Source organism: Protopterus annectens, chromosome 10.part0 (genome assembly GCF_019279795.1).
Source record: "Protopterus annectens isolate FY-2018-M chromosome 10.part0, PAN1.0, whole genome shotgun sequence".
NCBI classification, from domain to species: Eukaryota; Metazoa; Chordata; order Ceratodontiformes; family Protopteridae; genus Protopterus; species Protopterus annectens.
The window spans coordinates 1,821,340,480-1,821,361,220 of NC_056744.1; the positions used below are offsets into that span (position 1 = coordinate 1,821,340,480).

General features: G+C 46.4%; 1 protein-coding gene across 6 annotated transcripts in view; it reads right to left on the reverse strand.

The window, feature by feature from the left end:
• LOC122814063 (serine/arginine repetitive matrix protein 2-like) overlaps window positions 1-20,741 on the reverse strand; it is a 1,651,944-nt gene that overhangs the window by 1,130,016 nt on the left and 501,187 nt on the right. For all 6 annotated transcript variants that reach the window (XM_044086671.1, XM_044086672.1, XM_044086668.1 and 3 more), the window contains exon 6: window positions 8,817-8,885. In XM_044086671.1, coding sequence (XP_043942606.1) covers window positions 8,817-8,885 — 69 coding nt within the window. The remainder of the gene's footprint in view (window positions 1-8,816; window positions 8,886-20,741) is intronic.

Genomic DNA, 20,741 nt, shown 5'->3' on the forward strand with positions numbered 1-20,741 from the left:
AAAGCGCAATTCCTGCTGTGAATGTAAAGTCCAATTTTGACAAGCAGGCTCTGTTACAATTTATTCAGGTGTAGCCGATGCCTGGCTGTGTAGGTACCGAAACTGTCCACTGCTACCTGTGCTCTCGCTTCTCCTCCCACAGCTCCTCTCTCTCCTCATTTGTCTGGTTGCCTGTCTTGATGGCCAGTCTCCAAGTAATGTGATCTGCCACCATGGCTTCCCAGTCTGTTGGGACTGATATCCCCTACCTTCATGTCACGCTTTCAGACATCTTTGAAGTGCAGAACAGGTCTTCCTGTAGGTCTGGAGGCAGAGGCAAGCTCGCCATACAGAAGGTCTTTTGGGATTCCACCATCCTGCATATGGCTGACAAGACCAAGCAAGCACAAACGCCTTTGGGAGAGCAGGACAAACATACTTAATATACCTGCCTGTTCTAGGATATTCTTATTTGTAATGTGGTCCTGCCAGGTGATGCCTAGGATACTTCGGAGGCAGCGCAGGTGAAATGTGTTGAGTGTGTTCTTCGTAGGAGTACAGGGTCCATCTTTCACTACCCTAGAGCAGCATGCTGAGCACACACGCTTAGTACACCTTCAGCTTAGTGCTGATGGTCAGTTTGGAATTATGCCAGACTCTCGCTGTTGCGCGTGCCATTGCTGTTGCTGCCTTACCAATCCAGGTGTTCAGCTCAGTGTCCAGGGAGAGATTGGTGGCGATGATGGAACCCAAGTAAGTGAAATCCTTCACCACCTCGAGTGTGAGACCACTGATGAAGATGCACTTCCGATCAGGAGCAGAGGGAAGCAAGGGTGGGTACCTGCTCCAACATTCTTCGGCATCCTTCTCTCTCTGCTACTGTCCCATGCCTTTAAGGAGTCCAAAGATGGTGTATACCTCTACACCAGAAGATTTGGTAATCTCTTCAACCTTGCACACCCTTGAGCAAAAACCAAGGTGTGGACAGTACCGATCAGAGAAATGCTGTTTGCACATGACTATGCTCTGACTGCTCACACTGAAGAAAGCACTACAATGCCTCAAACTCCTTTGCTGGTGCCTGAAGAGATTTTGGTCTCACAATCAGCCTCAAAACGTTCAATATCATGGGACAGGAAGTTAGCAGCACCCCCCGCATCTTCACTGGTAATAAAGAAAAGTTGTGTAAAAATCTTACCATAACCACAGACGTCCTTCTCTTCTATGTTTTCAGCATTCAACATATGGATTTACTCCTCTTGCTTTGCGAATGTCCGGCCAGTACACAAAAGTTTTCAGTCACTGTATGGTGCGTAGGACATCTGATGTGGCTCACGGAACGTGGACCATAAAAGTGACGTCTTCACACACCAGCCCTCAGAACTGAAAACCCCAGTCGGAACCTGTCCTAGTAAGGGCAATGCCAATCTTGTGCCACCCAGAAAGGGAAATGCAGCCTAATAGGAGGAGGAGGGCAGGAAGAAATACTGCAACATGGAAGAGGAGGACATCTATGGTTATGGTAAGAATTTACACAACTATTCTGTGTCTTTCTATTCCTATGTTGCAGTAATCCAATATATGGGTGGTGGTCTAGAGGCAGTCTCCAGGAATCCGAGAAGGAGGAGGTGGTGGCCTACAGGCTGTCTCCAGGAATCTGTGAAGGATATCTCTGGCAAAACTCACCTTGGCTCTGGAAATGTGATCTAACTTGTACTGTTTGATGAAGGTGTGCACTGAGGACCAAGTGGCTGCTTCAAGAATGGTAGAGGTATTCAGACCTCCCGAGGAAGCCATAACCTTGGTGGAGTGTACTTTGACAGTGCCTTGCAGGGATTTCCCATGGTGTTTGTAGCAGAAGGTGACAGCTTTGGAAATCCAGGTAGACAAAGTTTGTTTGGTTACTGCCTTCCCTAGGGCTCTGGGGTGGAAGGAGACAAGAGTGTTGATGAGCCTGTCTGATGGGCTTGGTTTTATGCAGATAAAATGAATAGTTATGTGAAATCTTACCATAGATCTCCTCTTCCATGTTGCACTATTCTAGTTGCGGGATTTCTTGCCCTCAGGCGACTCGCACGTCTGCTCCTATACAAAAGCTTTAGCTTGGCTGCTGCAGTGTGTGTTGGACGTCACACGTATGGCCATAAACAAGGGGTCTTAAATGTGACATCTGCAAGCACAATCCTCAGAACTTGAAGGCCAGCAGACAGAGAATAAGGCCCAGCAGGAGGGATGACAGTGGTTTTCAGGTGTGTGACCTGGTGTCCTACTGTAGTGTGTGTAGGCCAGGTAAGGGAAAATGATTTGGGAGAACTGGTGGGTGGGAAGGAATACTGCAACATGGAAGAGAAGGACATCTACAGTTATCGTAAGATTTTACACAACTATTCTGGGTCCTATTCCTATGTTGCAGTATTCTAGTCATTGGAGCATACCACAGCTTCTGCAAATGAGAGGGTGGTGGTAGTTGAAGAGGATTCTACAAATCCTTGTAGGAATGCCCTGGTGAATCCGGAGTGCTACAAACTTGGTCAAGTTTGTAATGTTTGGTGAAAGTGTGGATAATGGCCCATGTGGCTGCTTACATAATGGCTGTAGTGTCTAGACCTTTCATGAAGGCCCTGGAGGCAGCCACCGCTCAAGTGGAATGGGTCTTGACTCCCACTAGAGGCTCCTTTCCATGGTGGGAGTAACAGACAAATAATATTCCTAATCCAGCATGCAATGGTTTGCTTGGAGACTGCCTTGCCCAGGGCTCTGGGGTGAAAGGAGACAAACAGATGGTTAGTTTTCCTAATGGTTTTGTTCAAGTAGAACCTTAATTGTCTCTGCACTTCCAGGGAGTGCAGAATCCTCTCCCCTTCGTTAGTGGGGGAGGGAAAGAAAGTGGGTAGATGGATAGATTGGTTTAGAGACAAGTCACTGACCACCTTGGGCATAAAGGAGGGATTGGTTCTCAGGGTTACTCTGTCTTTGTGGAAGATGCTGTAGTGGGGGCAGGCCATTAAGGCTTGCAGCTCTGACACCCTTCTGGTTGAAGTGATGGCCACCAGTTGGACCGTCTTCCATGTACACATCTGTAGGGAAGAGGACCCAGCCAGTTCAAAGGGATGCTGCGTTAGTTTCTCTAAGATGCAGTTAAGGTCCCAGGGTGAAAATATAGGATTATTTGGTGATCTCATGTGTAAGAACCCTTTTAGGAAGAGCTTTTCGTCGGGCAGGCAGACTGATATGGCAGAAAAGTGTACTTTTACAGAAGAATAAGAGTCTACTTTTAATTAGTTGACACACGTAAGACAGAACCAGGGGGACCTCAGCAGAGCAAAGGTCGCTTCCCTTGTGCAGACACCATTTTGTAAATCTTTTCCACTTAGCCAGGTAAGATTTCTTTGGTGGTAGGTTTCCTTGCCTCCCTTAGGACTGAAAGCATGTCCTCTTGAGTAGTGGTGTCTGAAGGGTATTGAAAGTCCATCACCCACAGAGTCAGGGATAACACCTGTAAGCGTCGGTGTAGGAGAGTTCCTTTGTCCTGTGTTAGTAGATCCACCTTGTAGGGTAACTTGAAGTGACTGCCCTTAGCTAGCTTGTGAAGCAGGGGGAAAGTACAGTTGTGTACACTTACCATAAATGTAGATGTTAGAGTGTATTCACTGTTGCAGTCATTACATTTGGGTAATCTGCTGGCAGGTTGCCCTCAGTCGGCCTGAATAACAAAGTCTTGGGTCCTGCGTCAGTTGCTGTCTCCTCTTCTATGACATCAGGTAGGTATAAAACACGCAGCCGAAGCCATTTTATTCAGTTTTTTCTTGCCCCGGATGTCAGGTGCCCCCAAATGGGGAGCAAATATATATATATATATATATATATATATATATATATATATATATATATATATATATATATATCAATGAACTGTAAATATATAAATGCACTTTTAGAAACAAACTTTACCTTCACAAAGGCTTTTGAGTACAGTGAAGGAAAGAAAAGGCACAGAATGGGGGATGGTGGGTGGGTAAGCCGGACTGAAACAGTGAATACACTAACATCTACATTTATGGTAAGTGTACACAACTGCACTATGTTCTTCATGTTTCATTGTTGCAGTCATTACATTTGGGTAGAATCCCACAGCTATGGATGGGAGGATGGAACTAAACAGCATTAGGAGCGGCTATAAGGCCCTGCAGGACTGCAGTGGCAAAGCCTGCCCTGGATTTAGGGAAGAGAGGTAAATGATAATGCTTTGTGAAGGTATGAACAGAGCTCCAAGTAGCAGCTTCTAGAATGTCTTTGGTTGGGACCCCTCTGAGAAAAGCTGAAGTAGAGGCAGCCTTGGTGGAATGTGATCTGATCCCGTTGGGCACAGGTTTACCATGGTGCAAGTAGCAGAAACGAATGCAGTGGCTTATCCATTTAGAAATAGTCTGCTTTGATATAGCCTTCCCCTCTGATCCTGCAGCAAATGCTACCAGTAGTTGCTCAGACTTTCTTAGAGATTTGGTTCTGTTTAAGTAGAATCTTAGTTGTCTGTGTACGTCCAATGAATGCAGAATCCGCTCCCCCTTGTTCTGCGGATTTGGGAAAAATGTTGGCAGGTGAATGGTCTAGTTAAGAGCCACACTGGATACCACTTTAGGCATAAAAGAAGGATTGGTCCTGAGGGCCACCATGTCCGGGTGAAATATAATGAAAGGCTCCACTGTCATGAGAGCCTGTAGTTCTGAAACCCTTCTTGCTGAAGTGACTGCCAAAAGAAAAGCTGTTTTCCAAGATATAAATTTTATATCCGCAGTAGCTGCTGGTTCAAAAGGAGGCAGGGTGAGTTTTTCCAGCACAAAATTGAGGTTCCATGCAAGAGTTGGTGCTCTCCTGGGAGGCCTTACATTTTTGGCCCCTCTGTTTAAGCAGTGGATGAAAAAAAAGGGGAGGCTCTGTGTTATGAGCTGAGCTGGCAGAGGCATGGATTTTTATTGAAGAAAAAGATAGGCCCTTGTCGAGCATCTCAGTTAAGTATTTAAAACTGAGAAAGTATTTAGAACTGACGGGTCCAGTATTGGTCTCCAGGTATTGTCCTTTCTGGGTATCAAGAAAAGTCTTGAGTAAAATCCTTGTCCCTGTTCTTGCTGTGGTACTTTTTGAATAGCTCTCATGTCCATGAGAGCAGAAATGTGTTTTTGTGCCTCTGCACATTGATTTTGTGGCAGGTCGGGCATACCTTTTGACCTTGGTAGAGTGTGAAAGTGGAACCTGTAACCCTGAGAAACAATATTCAGTACCCATTTGTCCTGGGTAATCATGTGCCAATTTTGTGAGAAAAGTGCTAGTTTTCCCCCTAAGGGTGCTGCCAGAAGGTAAGTGCTTGGCATTCGTAGAGGGAAGTCATTGGGACCGTTTCCTATAAGGTTGTGACTTGTCTTCTCCGCCTTTGGGGGCTGAAGCACCCAATTGTTTAGGTCTGTATGAGCCTTGGGGCTGAGATCTGCCTCTTGGGCGTCTGTATCTGACTCTTTGTGGCCTGACACTGAAAAGGACCAATTTTTAGAAGGCTAGTTCCTGCTAAATCTAGGTGGCTGAACCTGTAAGAAATCCTTTACTGTCTGCATTGATTTTGCTTTATCCTCCATTTTCTTTAGCACCTCTTCTGCCTTAACACCAAAGTATCATGCTGTAATGGAGCATCCAATAATTTTGCTTTAACATGATCAGGTAAACTTTGTTCTTTTAACCAAGCATGCCTTCGAATGACAGAACCTGTAACTGCGGCTCTGCAAGAAGCCTCTAATGAATCAAAACCACATTGCAGAGTATGCTTTCCCACTTGTTCAGCTGCATGCAATAAATCCTGCATTTCCTTATTGCCAGGACATTCTGAGCTTGTAAGCATTTTCTGTTTTAGCAAAGACATTAGGTATTGTAGATATTTAAGCATGTGAAACTGGCAGTTTAAAGCCCTTACAGCTAAAGTAGCAGAAGTGTAAACTTTTCCCCCCATCTATCCAGTGCTCTAGAATCCCTATCTGAGGGAACAGGGTTTTTTGCAGTGGAAGGCTTGACCCCTTTGGGACCCTGAGAAATTGTTTCTGGGTCAGCAGCAGGGTTTTTATAAAGAAATTTATGTGAGTCTGGGACCCTTTAGTACCTATCTGGCTTGAATGGTGCAGGGGGTAAAAAATCAGGAGAAACTGGATTCAGAAAAAACATCAACAATATCTAGTACAAGGGGGATAGCAAGGGGCCTGTGCTGAGGCAGTAAAAGAAAGTCTCTGAGCCTTTTCTTGGATTCTGATAATCCTGGCTCTCCCAATGGAAATGCTCCCTCATGGTGTGCAAGGTTTCCCCAAAAGAGTAATCCTCAGGAGGAGAGGCTGAAGAGATAGATTCTTCAGCATCAGAGTCCTCATAGGGAGGAAGAGAATATCCCTGTTCTGAAGAGGAATCAGAAGAAATAGAAACCTGGTCAGAGGAGTCAGTCAGTGTCTTGCCTAGGCCTTTTATCAGGAGGGGGATGGGAACCCCTGATCAAAGTAATTAGGTCCTCGGCCATTTTAAGCATCTGTTTCTTTGGCATGGATGACTATCCAAGAGAATGCTGTACTTGTTTGTCTTGAATGGTGTTTTAGACTTTGCCTTGGCTGCTGAAATGGACTTGATAGTAAGCTGTGTAGGTCTGAAAACACCCTCAGAAGCCGATGCCTGCTCAGCGGCTCCGGACCCATCTGAGGGAATAGTTTCCATAGGCCCAATACCTGGAGTTTCCAGAGGCCTAGTTGTCTCCACGTGGGAGTCGGAGGCGGCCTGTGGCTCTGAGGTAGCGGGTGTCAGGGGCTGCTAAAGCGCGTCACTGAGAACCGACGACTAGCCTAAAAAGAGGCTTCGTCTGTTTTGGATCTCAGATGCCTGTCCTTTTCTTTGTCGTTGCGTTTATGAATTCCGGTCGTCAGTTGTTCCGATGGCATTATGTAGTTAAACCTTCGGCCAAAGTAATGTAAAGCAAAATCAAACAGACGCTTAATAGCGCGTTGGTTGAATCTAGCACAAAACCGACAACTAGCAACATCGTGGTCAGGGCCTAGGCAAGGAATACAGTAAGAGTGAAAATCCTTACGAGGTATTTGCTTCCCACAAGAAATACAATTGTTAACTTTTACTGACATCGGTCTGGAGCAAGAAAAAGTTTCCCCAACAGGGTACTTAGCTTTATTGAAGACTTTGGTTCTGAAATTCAATTTTGAAAATCTCAGGAGTCGGCCGAACGGCACTTGCGAACTTGCTTTTGCTTTGGGCACCGCGCGGCAAGAAAGACTGAAGAAAATGGCGTCGGCTGCATCTTATATACCCCTGGCGCACTGATGTCAGGGAAGAGGTGACAGCAACAGACGCCGGACCAGGACTTTGGAATTCAGGCTGACTGCGGGTAGCCGGCCAGCAGGATAACCCAAGTGTAATGACTGCAACAGTGAAACACGATGAACATCATGCATAACAGTCAAGCAAGGATTGAAAATAAAATATTTAATGCCAAATAACGGTTCCCAAACTGGGTATCTAACACACACAACAGAAATCAACTTGGATGAACTAGATGGACAGCAGATCAATGACCATATGCCTCTTGCAGCTAAAAAGTAAATAATGGTGCAAAAGCAAGCAGCTGGTGTTTTTAAGCCACATTTGGGACAAAGTAGAGGTGTTTGGGCAAACCCTCCAAGTCAGATTAGTAGGGCATGCAGAGTCATCTTCAGTAATCTATAACTGATCAGGAAGTACATGCAGCAAGAAACCCGGAGATAAACAAAAATGTCAACTTTCATTCACAAGCTCAAAAGGACTTTCATAGCCTCATCATCAAATACTAGTCTAGCAACCCTTGTGGGCCTTTTAAGCCGCCAATTTCCCTTTTAAAGGTAAGAATCAAACCCTGCATATTGCATCTATGAGGTAAATAACTTAGCCATTACACCAACCACCTTTCCTCTAAGGTACTCAGGTCAGTTTTCCACTTAAACAAAACTGAGACAACCAATGCATGATGGACAGAAGGAGGGTTCCAGGCAGCACACAAACCTATTATGAGATCTTTTTTTTTGTTTTTTAAATGTGTAAAAATGAAAATATTCCTACAGAGCCAGACTGAATTTCCACAACTTCTATCTGCATACTGTTGCACTAAATCATTACTCTATCTAGCACCAAAGCAAAACCAAGGCAATTGTTTGAACCTTTGAACCTTTACATAGAACAATAAATGAGCAAATATGTGGTTTGTATACACCAAGACCAGGGTTGCTCTGAGTATTTCTTTTTCTCCTAGGTATGGCAATCTCCTAGTTAGTATATGTAAGTTTGAAGTTTGGTTGGGGGGTATATGGGGGGGACTGCCTCATTTCTGGAGGTGCACAGGGTCTTGTCCTCTGACAAAAAAAAATAAAAACCCACATTACACAGTAGCTGTTCTGTACTTTTTGATAATTCTGGGGCTCACAGTTACAACAAGAAGCACAAAAGCACTAATCCAAGTCTAACCCAGCTATCAAAAGAACACACACTGCCTGATATTGTCGTGCCTTTCATTACAATCCAAGTACATCTGAGCACACACTGCTTGTTACTGTTGTGCCTTACATTACAGCCCAAGTACATGAGTACACACTGCCTGTTATTGTTGTGCCTTACCATTGCAACCCAAGTACAGCTGAGCACATACTGCGGATACTGTCGTGTCTTACCACTACAACCCCAGTACATCTGAGCGCACACTGCCTGTTACTGCTGTGCCTTACCATTACAGCCCAAGTACATCTGAGCGCACACTGCCTGCTACTGTCGTGCCTTACCTGTGTTTCTTCTTCTTGGAACTTTTTTTCTTCTTCTTTTCCTTCCGGGTTGGTGAATGGCTCTCTGACCTAAAAAAAGATGTACAGAAATGATACAATTCTCAGTAATTAAAACATTCTTGCAAACTTCTCCAAGACAGACAAAATTAAAAAAACAGAGCACTTAAATTGCTCACAGTATGTCCACCAACATCTAAAAACCAAAGCTATACAGAACTCTTTAATAAATGCAACAATATTGCTTAAAATTACGAGTTATATACTTATAGCTTGGCATCTGCGTTGCCCACCTTCATTCTTCCTCACAAACAAGTTTGGATCCGATCCTCTGATTCGACTTGGCTGCATACAGAAGACTTCAGATCCTATTCTTGAGCTCCTCCCTCTACCCAGAATGCTCTACTCTGACCCAAAACCCCTCAGATCGAGTTTGCTGCTTAATTTTCTAATTTACAATACAAGCAGAAACAGATAAGGCTCAAACCTGGAAATGAAGGATCCAATATGGTCTTACAGGTACTTCTAGAAAAAAAAGAGGGGGTTGGAACGGAGGGAAAGTACAGTTGTGTACACTTATCATAAATGTAGATGTTAAGAGTGCATTCACTGTTGCAGTCATCACCTGTGGGTTATCCCTGCTATGGTAGCCCTCAGCTGTCCCGAATACCAGAGTCAATGTTTTTGAGCATCGGCTGCAGTCACCTGTAGTCTGACATCAGGTTGCCAGTGCTATAAAGCAAGGAAGCCAACATCATTACATCAGTTTATCTTGCTCTAAACCATCAAGAAGCACAAGGAAATAAGATAAAGTGGTCCTGGAGGCCAAGGGCCACCTTGGGAAGCTTCTGTCCCCCTAGGGGAAGAGGATATATTAAGGGGGATGGAGGGAGGGAAACAAGGACTGGAACAGTGAATACACTTCAATATCTACATTTATGATAAGTGTACACAACTGTAATATGTTCTTCGTGTTTCACTGTTGCAGTCATCACCTGTGGGAGGATTGCCAAAGCTGAGGAGAAGGGTGGAAGGATAGGATAAAGCCAAAGGCATGGGTCAGCAAGCTCTGCAGAACTGCAGAGGCAAACTCTGGCCAAGACTTAGAGAAAAGAGATAGGTGGTAATGCTTTGCAAAGTATGGACAGAGGTCCAGGTGGCAGCTTCCAAGATGTCCCTGCTGGGGACTCCTCTGAGGAAAGATGTGGAAGTGGAGGCTGCCCTAATGAAATGGGTACGAATAGACTTTGGGGGAAGAGTTCCTATGTAATCTGTAGCAGACATGGATACAGTGTGATATCCATTTGGAAATGGGCTTCCTCTCTGCTGCTAGGGCAAAGCTGACAAATAGCTGGTCTGTTTTTCTTAAGGGGTTAGTATGGTCCAAATAGCATCCGAGTTGTCTGTGCACATGTACCTAGTGCAAGATTACCCCCCCCCTTGTTTTGAGAGTTGGAGAAGGTGGGTAGGTGTATGGTCTGGTTGAGGGTCACATCAGATACCACCTTGAGCATGAAGGAGAGGTTAGTCCTCAGAGACCCTGTCTGCTTGGAAAATGATGAAGGGCTCAACAGCCATGAGTGTCTGAAGTTCTGAAACCCTTCTGGCTGAGGTGATAGCTAGTAGGAAGGCAGTCTTCCAGGAGAGGAATTTTAATTCTGTGGAAGCAGCAGGTTGAAAGGAGGTAAAATGAAGTTATGTCTTACCATAACGTTTCATCTGTATTGTTGATCCTCGTTCAGTCATTACGCATGGGTATCGGTTCCGAGCTCGGAACCGAGCTGGCCATTTTCCAAGCTCGCGTCAGCTTCAAACTCTTGAGCTAAACTCTTACCCACAATTCCCCTCTCCCTGTTACCTCAGATTGAGTTTGCAAGTTAAAGAAGGTAGAGGCTACCTCTGGTCAAATAACCTAAGAAAACCGGATGGTGAGATCCACTAGAAACCACAGGAGGGGGAAGGAGGGAGGGTGGTAAAGACTGAACGAGGATCAACAATACAGATGGAACGTTACAGTAAGACAACTTCTTTATCTGATATTGTTAATCCTCATTCATTACTTACGCATGGGACAGAGTCCCCAGCTACCTCTATTCCTGGGAGGCTCTCATGGAAGGACATTCCTGAGCACCATAGAACTGAAAGATGCTCTTCCCCTGGAGGCCAAACCAAATTTGTAATGATTGATGAAGGTATGAGGTGTAGCCCAAGCTGCAGCTGCATAGATGTCATGTAAAGAAGCTCTGGCATGGAAGGCAGCAGAAGTTGCCACCGACCTTGTTGAATGAGCTTTCCTGGTAGAAGGCAACGAGATATTACGTTGTGTGTAAATGAAGGTCACACAGTCCTTCAACCATCCAGCTAATGTGACCTTAGCAACAGCCGATCCTAATCTAGGTCCAGAAAAGGCCAAAAATAACTGGTCAGATTTACGAAAGGGTTTAGTCCTGTTTAAGTAAAAACGGATTTGCCTGTGTACATCTAGGGTATGCAGGCAATACTCTCCTCTGTTTGAATGATTGGGAAAGAAAACTAGCAATCCAATGGCTTGATTAATAGACATTTCAGAGATCACTTTAGGCAGAAAAGATGGATTACTTCTCAGAGACACTCTCTCTCTCTATGAAAAATCAAGTATGGACTCGTGATACATAAAGCTTGAAGTTCAGAAATATGTCTGGCAGAAGTAATAGCGACCAAAAACAAGGTTTTCCATGACAAATACTTGAGGCCACACGAAGAGGCTGGTTCAAAGGGTGACACTCAGCTTGTAGAACTAATGATAAATCCCATGGTTGAATAGGTTCTCTAAAAGGTGGCTTCAGATGACTCATACGTTTTATGAAGGTCTTGCACAATTTATGGGACATGAGAGGAATCTTGGACACCCTCATGAAAATTAGAAATTGCAGCCAAATGAACTCTAATGGTAGAAGCCGATAGACCTAACTGAAACAGGTCAGCCAAATAATCTAGTATTATTGACACTGGTGCTGAAAAGGGGTCTACTTGTTTATCTTTCAGCCAACAGGTAAATCTTTTCCACTTGCTCAGATAAGTAATTCTAGTGGAAGACTTATGAGAAGCAATGAGAATATCACGTACTGGTAAAGAAAGATCATTCTGCCTGGCAATCAAGGGAATTGGAGTAGCCAAGCAGTGAGCTTCAGGCTGTTCAGGTTGGGATGAATCAGGTTCTGTGGATGTGAGACTGGCTCCAGAGTAGATCACGGTCAATCTAGTAGGTGAAGCCAAAGGAAGGGAAACCAAATCAGTCGAGGCCAATATGGTGCTATGAGGATCACCTTGCTCCTCAACAGACGGGCTTTCTTCAGAAACTGGGGAATGAAGGGAAAGGGTGGAAATGTGTAAAGAAGACCCGAGGGCCAATCATGGACTAGAGCGTCCCTGGGTGGCTGTCCCGGAGGGGGATTCAGGGCGAAGTAGTTGCTGCGTTTGCAGTTGGTCGGGGATGCAAAGAGGTCGCAGCAAGGACGGCCCCAGCGGTGGAAGATCTCCACCGCTATCAAGAGATTCAGGGACCACTCGTGAGGTTGAAGAATTCACCTGAGTCTGTCTGCTATCACGCTGGAACTCCTGGGAATGTGCGTTGCAAGAAGAAAATTGTTGGTAGCCATCGCCCATTGCCATATCCTCATGGCCTCTCGATAAAGGGGGTAAGATTTGGTTCCACCTTGCTTGCTGACGTACCAGACCGCCGCCATGTTGTCTAACTGAATCGCAATTGTCCCAGATGGCAGCAGAGGATGGAATGCTTGCAACACCAGAAGCACCACCCTCAGCTCTAGAACATTTATATGCAGATGGGCCTCCAGTTCGGACCAAGTGCCTTGGACTGTTTGTCCCTGACATAGCCCCCCCCCCACCCCATCAGGGAGGTGTCCGTGGTCACTGTGGCCTTGGGTTGCTGGGGGGTGAAGGGACGAGACCATTGTGAGCTATTGTGCGTCATCCACCAATTTAAATCCTGTTTGCACCTGTGGGTTACATGAATCATGGCTGAAAGGGGACGCTGAAAAGGATACCATTGGGTGAGCAGTAGCCATTGTAGAAGCCACATGTGAAACCTGGCCAGGGGAACAATGGTGATGGAGGCTGCCATGGAACCCAACAGCTGTAGAACCGAGTGAGCCATAGATTTTTCCTTTGAAAGGATTGAAAGCAGTTGTTGCTTTATCCTTAGAATTCTGTGCTCTGGAATAGCAGCTCTGCAGTTTTTTGTGTATGAATTCTGTCGACTGAGATGGGGTGAGATTGGATTTTTGCCAGTTTATGGTTATGCCTAGCCTTTGAGCAACAAGGAGAGAGTATGCCAGGGCTTTTTCCAGTAGATGTCTGGTGGGGGCAGAAATGAGTCCGTCGTCTAGGTATGGAAACACCTGGAATCCTTGAAGTCACAAGTGAGCTGTGACAACTGCCATGCACTTTGTGAACACTCTGGGGGCTGTAGAGAGTCCAAAAGGCAATACTCTGAACTGGTAGTGACGGGCTCCCGCACGGAAGCGCAGAAATCTTCTTGATGGCCTGTCCACTTTTATGTGGTAGTACGCATCTTGAAGATCTATCGAGCACATCTAATTGTCTTTTTCCAAAAGCGGGAGGATAGACTGTATTGTGACCATCCAGAATTTTTGTACTCTTACAAACTTGTTCAATACACTGAGATCCAAAATTGGTCTCCAGTCCCCAGTTTTCTTTGGCACCAAAAATAGTCTCGAGTAGAATCCGGATCCTATCTGGTCTGGAGGGACTATTTGGATGACACTCTTTCTTAGCAGCTTTTCTCTCTCTAGTGCTGCTTCTTCCCTTTGACTGGGTGGAACGTCGGGAAGATTTTTTGAAGGGAAGGGACAGAGATCAAAGGGGATATGATAACCTCTGATTATAATCCTTTGTACCCAAGAATCGGTGGTGATGTTTAGCCAGGCAGAAGGGTACAAGGAGAAACGTCCCCCAACTTCCTCCAGAGGAAAGGAGATAGGCCGCTCTTCAGGAGCACTGGTAGGATTGGCCGAAGAAAGAATCCCTGGAACCCTGGTTACACTGACCCCTTCTGTCCTGAAAGGGGCGTCTTCCCTGCGAGTTTCCCCCTCTGCCTCTGGGGGAGAACTTGGCCTGGGTGTCACGGAAAGGACCCTGACATTTCTTGAACCATATCTTCCCACTCTTTTGGTTTTGGAAGAAAGCACCTTGAGGGGAAGAATAATGGACACCTATGGCAGAAAGGGTCTTACCATCCTGTTCACATCTGGCCAGTGCGCTTTTAACTTTGGGCCCAAACAACAAGGAGGCTTCAATAGGGGCATTAAGAAAAGAAGACTTAAAGGGTTCCGTGAAGTTGCACAAGCGCATCCAGGAGTATCGTCTCAAGACCACAGCTGAACCCGCTGCTCTAGCTGCTCCTTCTGATGCATGAGATATCAATCGCATAGAGGAGTTTGATATAGATTCAATGGTGGCCAGCTGAGAGGCCACTGTCACGGACCTCATCAGACACGGCACCAGCCAAAGTTTCAGAGAGTTCAGAAACCAGATCCCTCTGAAGCCTGGTAAAATGTGCCATATAATTCAGGGACCTGATAAAAAAGGTCGCAGAAGCAAAGGTGCGCTTCCCTATCCTGTCCAGGGCCCGGGACTCTCCGTTAGGCGGATGGACAGTCTGGCTTTCTTCTTCAGCCAGATCCTTTTTTGTTGCGGCCGCCACCACCAAAGCATCCACAGGAAGACCTTTGGACCAATGGGGATCTGAAGCAGGAGGGGACAAGATCTTATCTGGCCTCCGGGGAATAGCTTCGACGGTATCAGGAGCTTTCCAAGAACGCTGCAAGATGAGCCGGACAAGTTCATCGGCAGGTGGAGTAACCCAGGAGGTAGGGGGCCGGGCGCAAAAAGACTGCAGGAACACAGATTCCTCAGATCAGATTACAGGACTGCCAGTCACCTCTCTGTTTCAGGATTTCGAGGATATCACCAAAGGATACCTCAGAGAGTGACCAAGCGATTCCTTCCCCCTCATCTAAATCTGTCTCTTCGGTGAGGGACTCCTCTGTGGAGTCTATGCGCTTCCTCTTACACAAACTTTTCCGGTGGACCTCCTCAGCAGGAGAAGACAGCAGAAAAGGGGATTCCTAAGGGAATATGTCCTGCGGCCCCTGCACCCAATGTCTGCTAAGTGCAACTTGTGAGACCAGTATACCAGAGGGCGGAGGTATAGACAGTCCGGAATCACAAGCAGCAGCGAAAGCCTTCTCCATCAGTTGGAAGGCTGGTCCACCCGAAGAGGAGTGTGTCTAGGACAGGGGGCACCCCTCCCCTAAGTGGCTCAGCCTGCCGACCCAGAGTCCCTGTATGGTTGTGGAGCAATATCCTGGGTCATAGCAAAACTTTCCTGCCATGAAGGCAACTGCGATTCCTTAGTGAGATCCATAAAGGGAACCGCAGAAGGGGAAGCTGTGCTATATCCACGGACTTCAAAGGCAGTGAAGGAGGAGAATGAGAAGGGGCCTTTGGAGATGGGTGATCACCTCCCAAGGAAGGATAGTTCCAGAGGGGTAGGATACCTCTGGCCAAGAATGTCTGGTCCACAAGACGCAACACATCAAGTTGGGAAAGGCTTCCAGTGGACCTCATGGAGACTGAGGGAGAAACAGGCCTGTCCACAAAAGAGGCAGACTCGGTGCCCATCTCATCACATTGCACCAAGGACAATGGTGCCGAGACTGGACTACTGTTGTCTGCACCGAAGAAGTCATCGGTGCCGAGGTCATTGTCTGCACCGACAGAGGGATCGGTGCCGAAGCTGTAACCGATAAAACTGGAGTCAACAATAAAGGCCTCGGTTCCAAGGAAGATCTCGGAACCGACGTGGGCAAGGTCTGTGCTGACTGAATGGTCGGTGCTGATACAGTGGTAATGGTCTGAACCGAGGAGCCCCTCGGTGCTGATATATAGAAGGCTGCAGGAGAGGATGGAGCCAAAATCACTAATGGAGCCGAAGGCCTCGGTGCCGAAGGTCTAGGCACCGAAAGCACTGGGGCTGACAGAGCTCCAGAGCCGAAAATTTAGCCTTTTAAGGTTTTGGTTGGTGAGAGTCCCCAGCTGGGGACGAAGGCAAGGATTTAGCCTTAGGAAAAACATCCATTTTCTTATGGGCTTTAGGAGGGGTTGAGACCTCCGAACCAGAAATAGCCTCTGAAAAGGGATATTTTAGAAGTCCCTTCAGTATTAGCTTGTTTTTCCTTTCTAACAAAGTTCTATTAGAAAAGTTCTCACAAATAGTACAAGGTGGTTCAACAGATAAATGGGAAGCTCCCAAACAAACACACAGAGTGTGCATCAGAAGTAGGCAGTTTGTGTCCACAATCAGAACACCGCTTAAACCCTGGACTACCTTTTTTATCCGTCATATTAACAGAAAAGTACCAACAATGGTACAAGAGATTACCCGAAGGTATGAGAGAAAAGGGAAAAAGATTACCAACGACGGTAGAGAGAAAACACCTCGCGGTAAAAGTAGTACGTAAAAAAACAGAAAAACCTGAGGAAATTATGAACTCTAGATGCGACAGGGTAAGAGACAATAAAATATCAACTTTTCTGACAGAAAAGTAATTTGTAAAGCAATTAAACAATTGACTGTACTTAGCTCAAGAAAAGTAGCTTGACACGACCGGATGGCAACGCGGCAAACAAAATCTGGGGTAACAGGGAGAAGGGGATTGCGGTTAACAGTTTAGCTCGAGAGTCTGAAGCTGACGTGAGCTTGGAAAATGGCCGGATCGGGTCCGAGCTCGGAACCGATACCCATGCATAAGGAATGAACGAGGATTAACAATATCAGATGGTTAGTTTTTCTAAAAACCTAATTCAGGTTGCAGGCTGGTGTGGGTTGCCTTCTGGGAGGTATGATGTTAGATGCCCCTCTGAGGAATTGTTTTATCAAAGGATGAGAGAAGAGGGGTGGTTATGAATCATAATGGGCTGAGATAGCTGAAGTATGAATTTTAATAGAAGAGGAAAGGCCACTTTTGAGCAACACAGCTAGGTAATCCAAGACATGAGGGATGGAAGGATGTTATGTACTCGCCCGTCTGCTCTGGCTCCAGGAGCAGAAACTTTCCCATTTCCCCATGTAAGATTTTCTGGTGCTGGGCCTTCTGGTCTCTGTGATAATGTCCAGGACTTGTTTGCTCAGCAAGGACTCCTTGCTAGCTTTTAAAGGTATAAGCCATGCTGAAAGATTGAGAGTCTGCAAGTCTGGATGCAGTATCTCCCCCCTCACCTGGGTCAAGAGGTCTGGGATCAGGAAGAGATGCATAGGGGACTTTAAGGCCAGGCTGCGCAGTAAGGGGTACCAATGTTGTCTGGGCCAGTCTGTAGCAATGAGGATGGCCTTTGGCAGAGGAGGGAATACATACACAGAGGGATTTCCAAGGGAAGGTCAAGGCATCCACCTTCCATGCTAGGAGGTTGTACTCTTTGGTACAGAATTTTTGAGGCTGGTGCTTGAGGTGTGAAGCAAAAAGATCCACCTCCGGAGTCCTCCACTCCTGAATGATTTGCAGAAAGATGTTCCTGTGAAGCTGCCATTCGTGGGGGTCCAATAAGTTTCTTAGATGGTCTGCCAGGGTGTTGTTGACCCCTGGTAGGTATTGGGCAATTAGGTGTAGACCCATGGAGGCAACTGTTAGCCAGAGGTTCAAGGCTAGTCTGCAAAGAGAGCAAGATTGGGCCCCCCCCCGTTTGTTGATATACCACATAACTGTGTTGTTGCCTGTCTTTACGAGGACCACCCCTGGCCTGAGATGTGGTTTAAAGGATGTCAGAGCCTTTTGTACTGCCATCATTTCTTTTAGACCAATGTGCAAGTGAAGGTGCTGGGCATCCCAAAGACCTTAAGGGCACCTTCCTGATAGGCGAGTGCCCCAAGCAATGTCTGAGAAGGTGGTGGTGATGGTCTGGCCAGTAGGGCGGAGGGAGAAGGGAAGACCCTTGTTTTTGGCACAGGCCTCTGCCCACCAGAGAAACTCAGCCCTTATACATTGGATCAGAGGGAGAGAGGTCTCTAGAGACAGAGTGCTGGCACCTAAGATTCTTCAGGTACCACTGGAGTTTTCTTATGTGACACCTGGCCAGAAGGATGCCATGTATCCCAGAGCTTGCAGGAAAGTCCTCGCAGTAAGGTGACTTCTGGAAGCCAACTGGGTAAAGTAGAGAGGCAGGAAGGTCTGCCTTTCTGGGGATAGGAAGGCTATTTGGGATGATGTGTCTAGCAGAGCTCCCAAGAATATAATCTGCCTGGTGGGAGTTTGCTTTGATTTCTTCTCGATGGCGAACCCTAGGGAAGTTAGGAGGGATTTGCCAAAGAGAAGGTCCTGGAGCAGCTTTTCTCTGCATTCTGCTTGAATGAGGCAGTTGTCCAGGTAAGGGTAAATCTGTAAATTTCTCTGTCTGCAAAATGCTATAGTCGGGGCTAAGCATTTGGTAAATACTCTGGTTGCAGTAGATAAGCCAAAGGGCAGCGCAGAGAACTAAAAGTGCTGTGATCCTGCTCTGAAGAGCAGGAATTTTCTGCAGGATTCCATTATGGGGATGTGTAGGTAGGCATCTTTAAAATCTAGTGTCACCATCCAGGCATTTTATGTCAGCATAGGCAGCAGCTGCTGCAAGGTTAACATTTTCAATGTGGGGATCACCAGGGAGTTTTCAGAATGGATAGATCCAGGATGGAGTGCCAAGTGGCCGGTTTTCTGGGAACAAGGAATAGTCTGGAATAAAAGCCTTTGCCTGCTTGATCTGAGGGGCCAGGTTCTCCTGTTCCCTGGGATATGAGAGTTTTGACCTGTTTCAATGCCTCTACCCACTGATTTGGAGTTAAGTCTGGGTACCCTCTTGGAATTGGGAGTTCGCTGAAAGAGAATTTGTATCCTTGACAAATGATCTTTAAGACCCATTGGTCCTTTGTTATAGAGAGCCAATTCTCTCTGAGGAGGGAGAGCCTTCCTCCTAGTCTTTGGGGAGTGAAGGGAGAGCAGAGGATGGTGGAGGACTTATTGCAAGTTTTTGCTGTAGAAGGGTGGCTTAGAACTCCCTGTCTTTGGGGAGGAAGAGGTCCACTGTTTGCTTCTCTGCTGGCTCTGGGACAGTGGCCTGGATGGTCTGTCCATGCAGGCCTTGCCCCTGCCTGCTGGGTGCAGGGAAGGACCAGTGCTTAGATGGAAAGTTCCTGCTGAGCCTGGGAGGTGGGACCTGAAATCTTTTACTGTTTGCATAAATTTTGCTTGGTCTTCCATCTTTTTAAGCACCTCTTCTGCTTTAACTCCAAAACAAGCACTCCTTATCCAGAGGTGCATCAATAAGCTTAGACTTGACATGCTCAGGGAGAGGTTGTTCCTTCAGCCATGCATGTCTCCTAATGACAGATCCTGTCACTGCTGCCCTGCTAGAAGCTTCTATGGCGTCATATCCCTAGTGTAATGAATGTTTGGCCACTTGACAAGTGGAGTGTAGTAAATCTGCTACTTCTTTTAAATGGCACAATCAGGAAAGGTAGAAATCTTTTGTTTTAATAGTTCCAAAGTGTGCTGCTGATATTTTAACATATGGAACTGACAATTAAGTGCTCTGATAGCTAAGGTTGCATAGACGAATATTTTTTTTTACCCCATCTGTTCAGAGCAGTCCTTGTCAGAAGGAATAGGATTTTTGGCAGAACAAGTCTTAGCTCCTTTAGGTCCCCTGTGTAATGACCTCTGGGTCTGCAGAAGGATTGCTGTACAGGTATTTGTGGGAATCCGGTACTCTGTAGTACCTGTCAGGTTTACTGGGAGCAGGTGGGAGAGCATCAGGGAGAGCATCAGGGACTAAGCTGGATTCATGGAAAACATCATCCACCACTTCTAAAATAGGGGGGATGGCCAGGGGTCTGTGCTGGGGCAGGTCCAGAAAATAAGTCTCTTCTTAGATTGAGGGAATTCCTGAAATTCCCACTGGAAATGTTCCCTGAAGGAGTGAAGGGTTTTCCCCAAAGGAAATGTCCTCTGGAGGGAAGGCAGAAGGGATGGATTTCTCTGCATCCGAATCCTCGTAAGCAGTCAGAGGTGGTTGTTCCTCTTCAAAATCTGAATAGTCAGATTCCTCAGAATCTTGCTCTGGCAAAATTTCTGGAGAAGGGTGCCTTTTCCTTTTAGAAGTGGCCTGACTACCACGGATAAGGGAGAGGAGATCCTCTGCCATTTTAAGCATTTAGTGCTTGGGGTGGTGGAGCAGGACCAAGATGGTGGCTAGAAGCAGATTTTCTAGGAGTGGCCTGGCTTCTAGACCTGACAGAATCCATTGGTCTGAGAGAACGGGTAGTCGGATGAGAAGATGTCAGTTTTTGTCTAGATTTGGTAGTGCGAAAGGTCTCCTCGGAAGCCAGTGCCTGTGTCGCAGCTCCGACCCAACAGAGGTAGAGACAGTCAAAGGCTTGGAAGACGAAGAAGATTTCTGTGGCATACCGGACTCAAAGGGTCTTGGTAGAGGCCTGCAGAGATATTGCATCGAGCATCAGGGGCTGAGAAAGGGCCTCACTGAATTCCGGAGAACTGACGACCTGCTTAGCAGTAGCGTCAGAAGGCTTAGCCTTGTGTGGCCTGTTTCTATCTTTCTCTGCATTTTTTTGGTATGCCTACGGATTGCTGGCTGACGGATGCCATATCGGAATGCGAAACACAAAGCTGTCTACAATAAGAGCTCTATGGCAAATGATTCTCACATTAAAGAGGGCACAGAACTCGCAATGGGGGATGCTGTGGTCTGGGCCTAAGGTGATGCATTAAGAATGGAAGTCTCTGTGTGGTATCTGCTTTCCACAGACGAGACAATTGTTAACTTTTTCAGATATCGGTTAGTGCAAGAAAAAAGGGT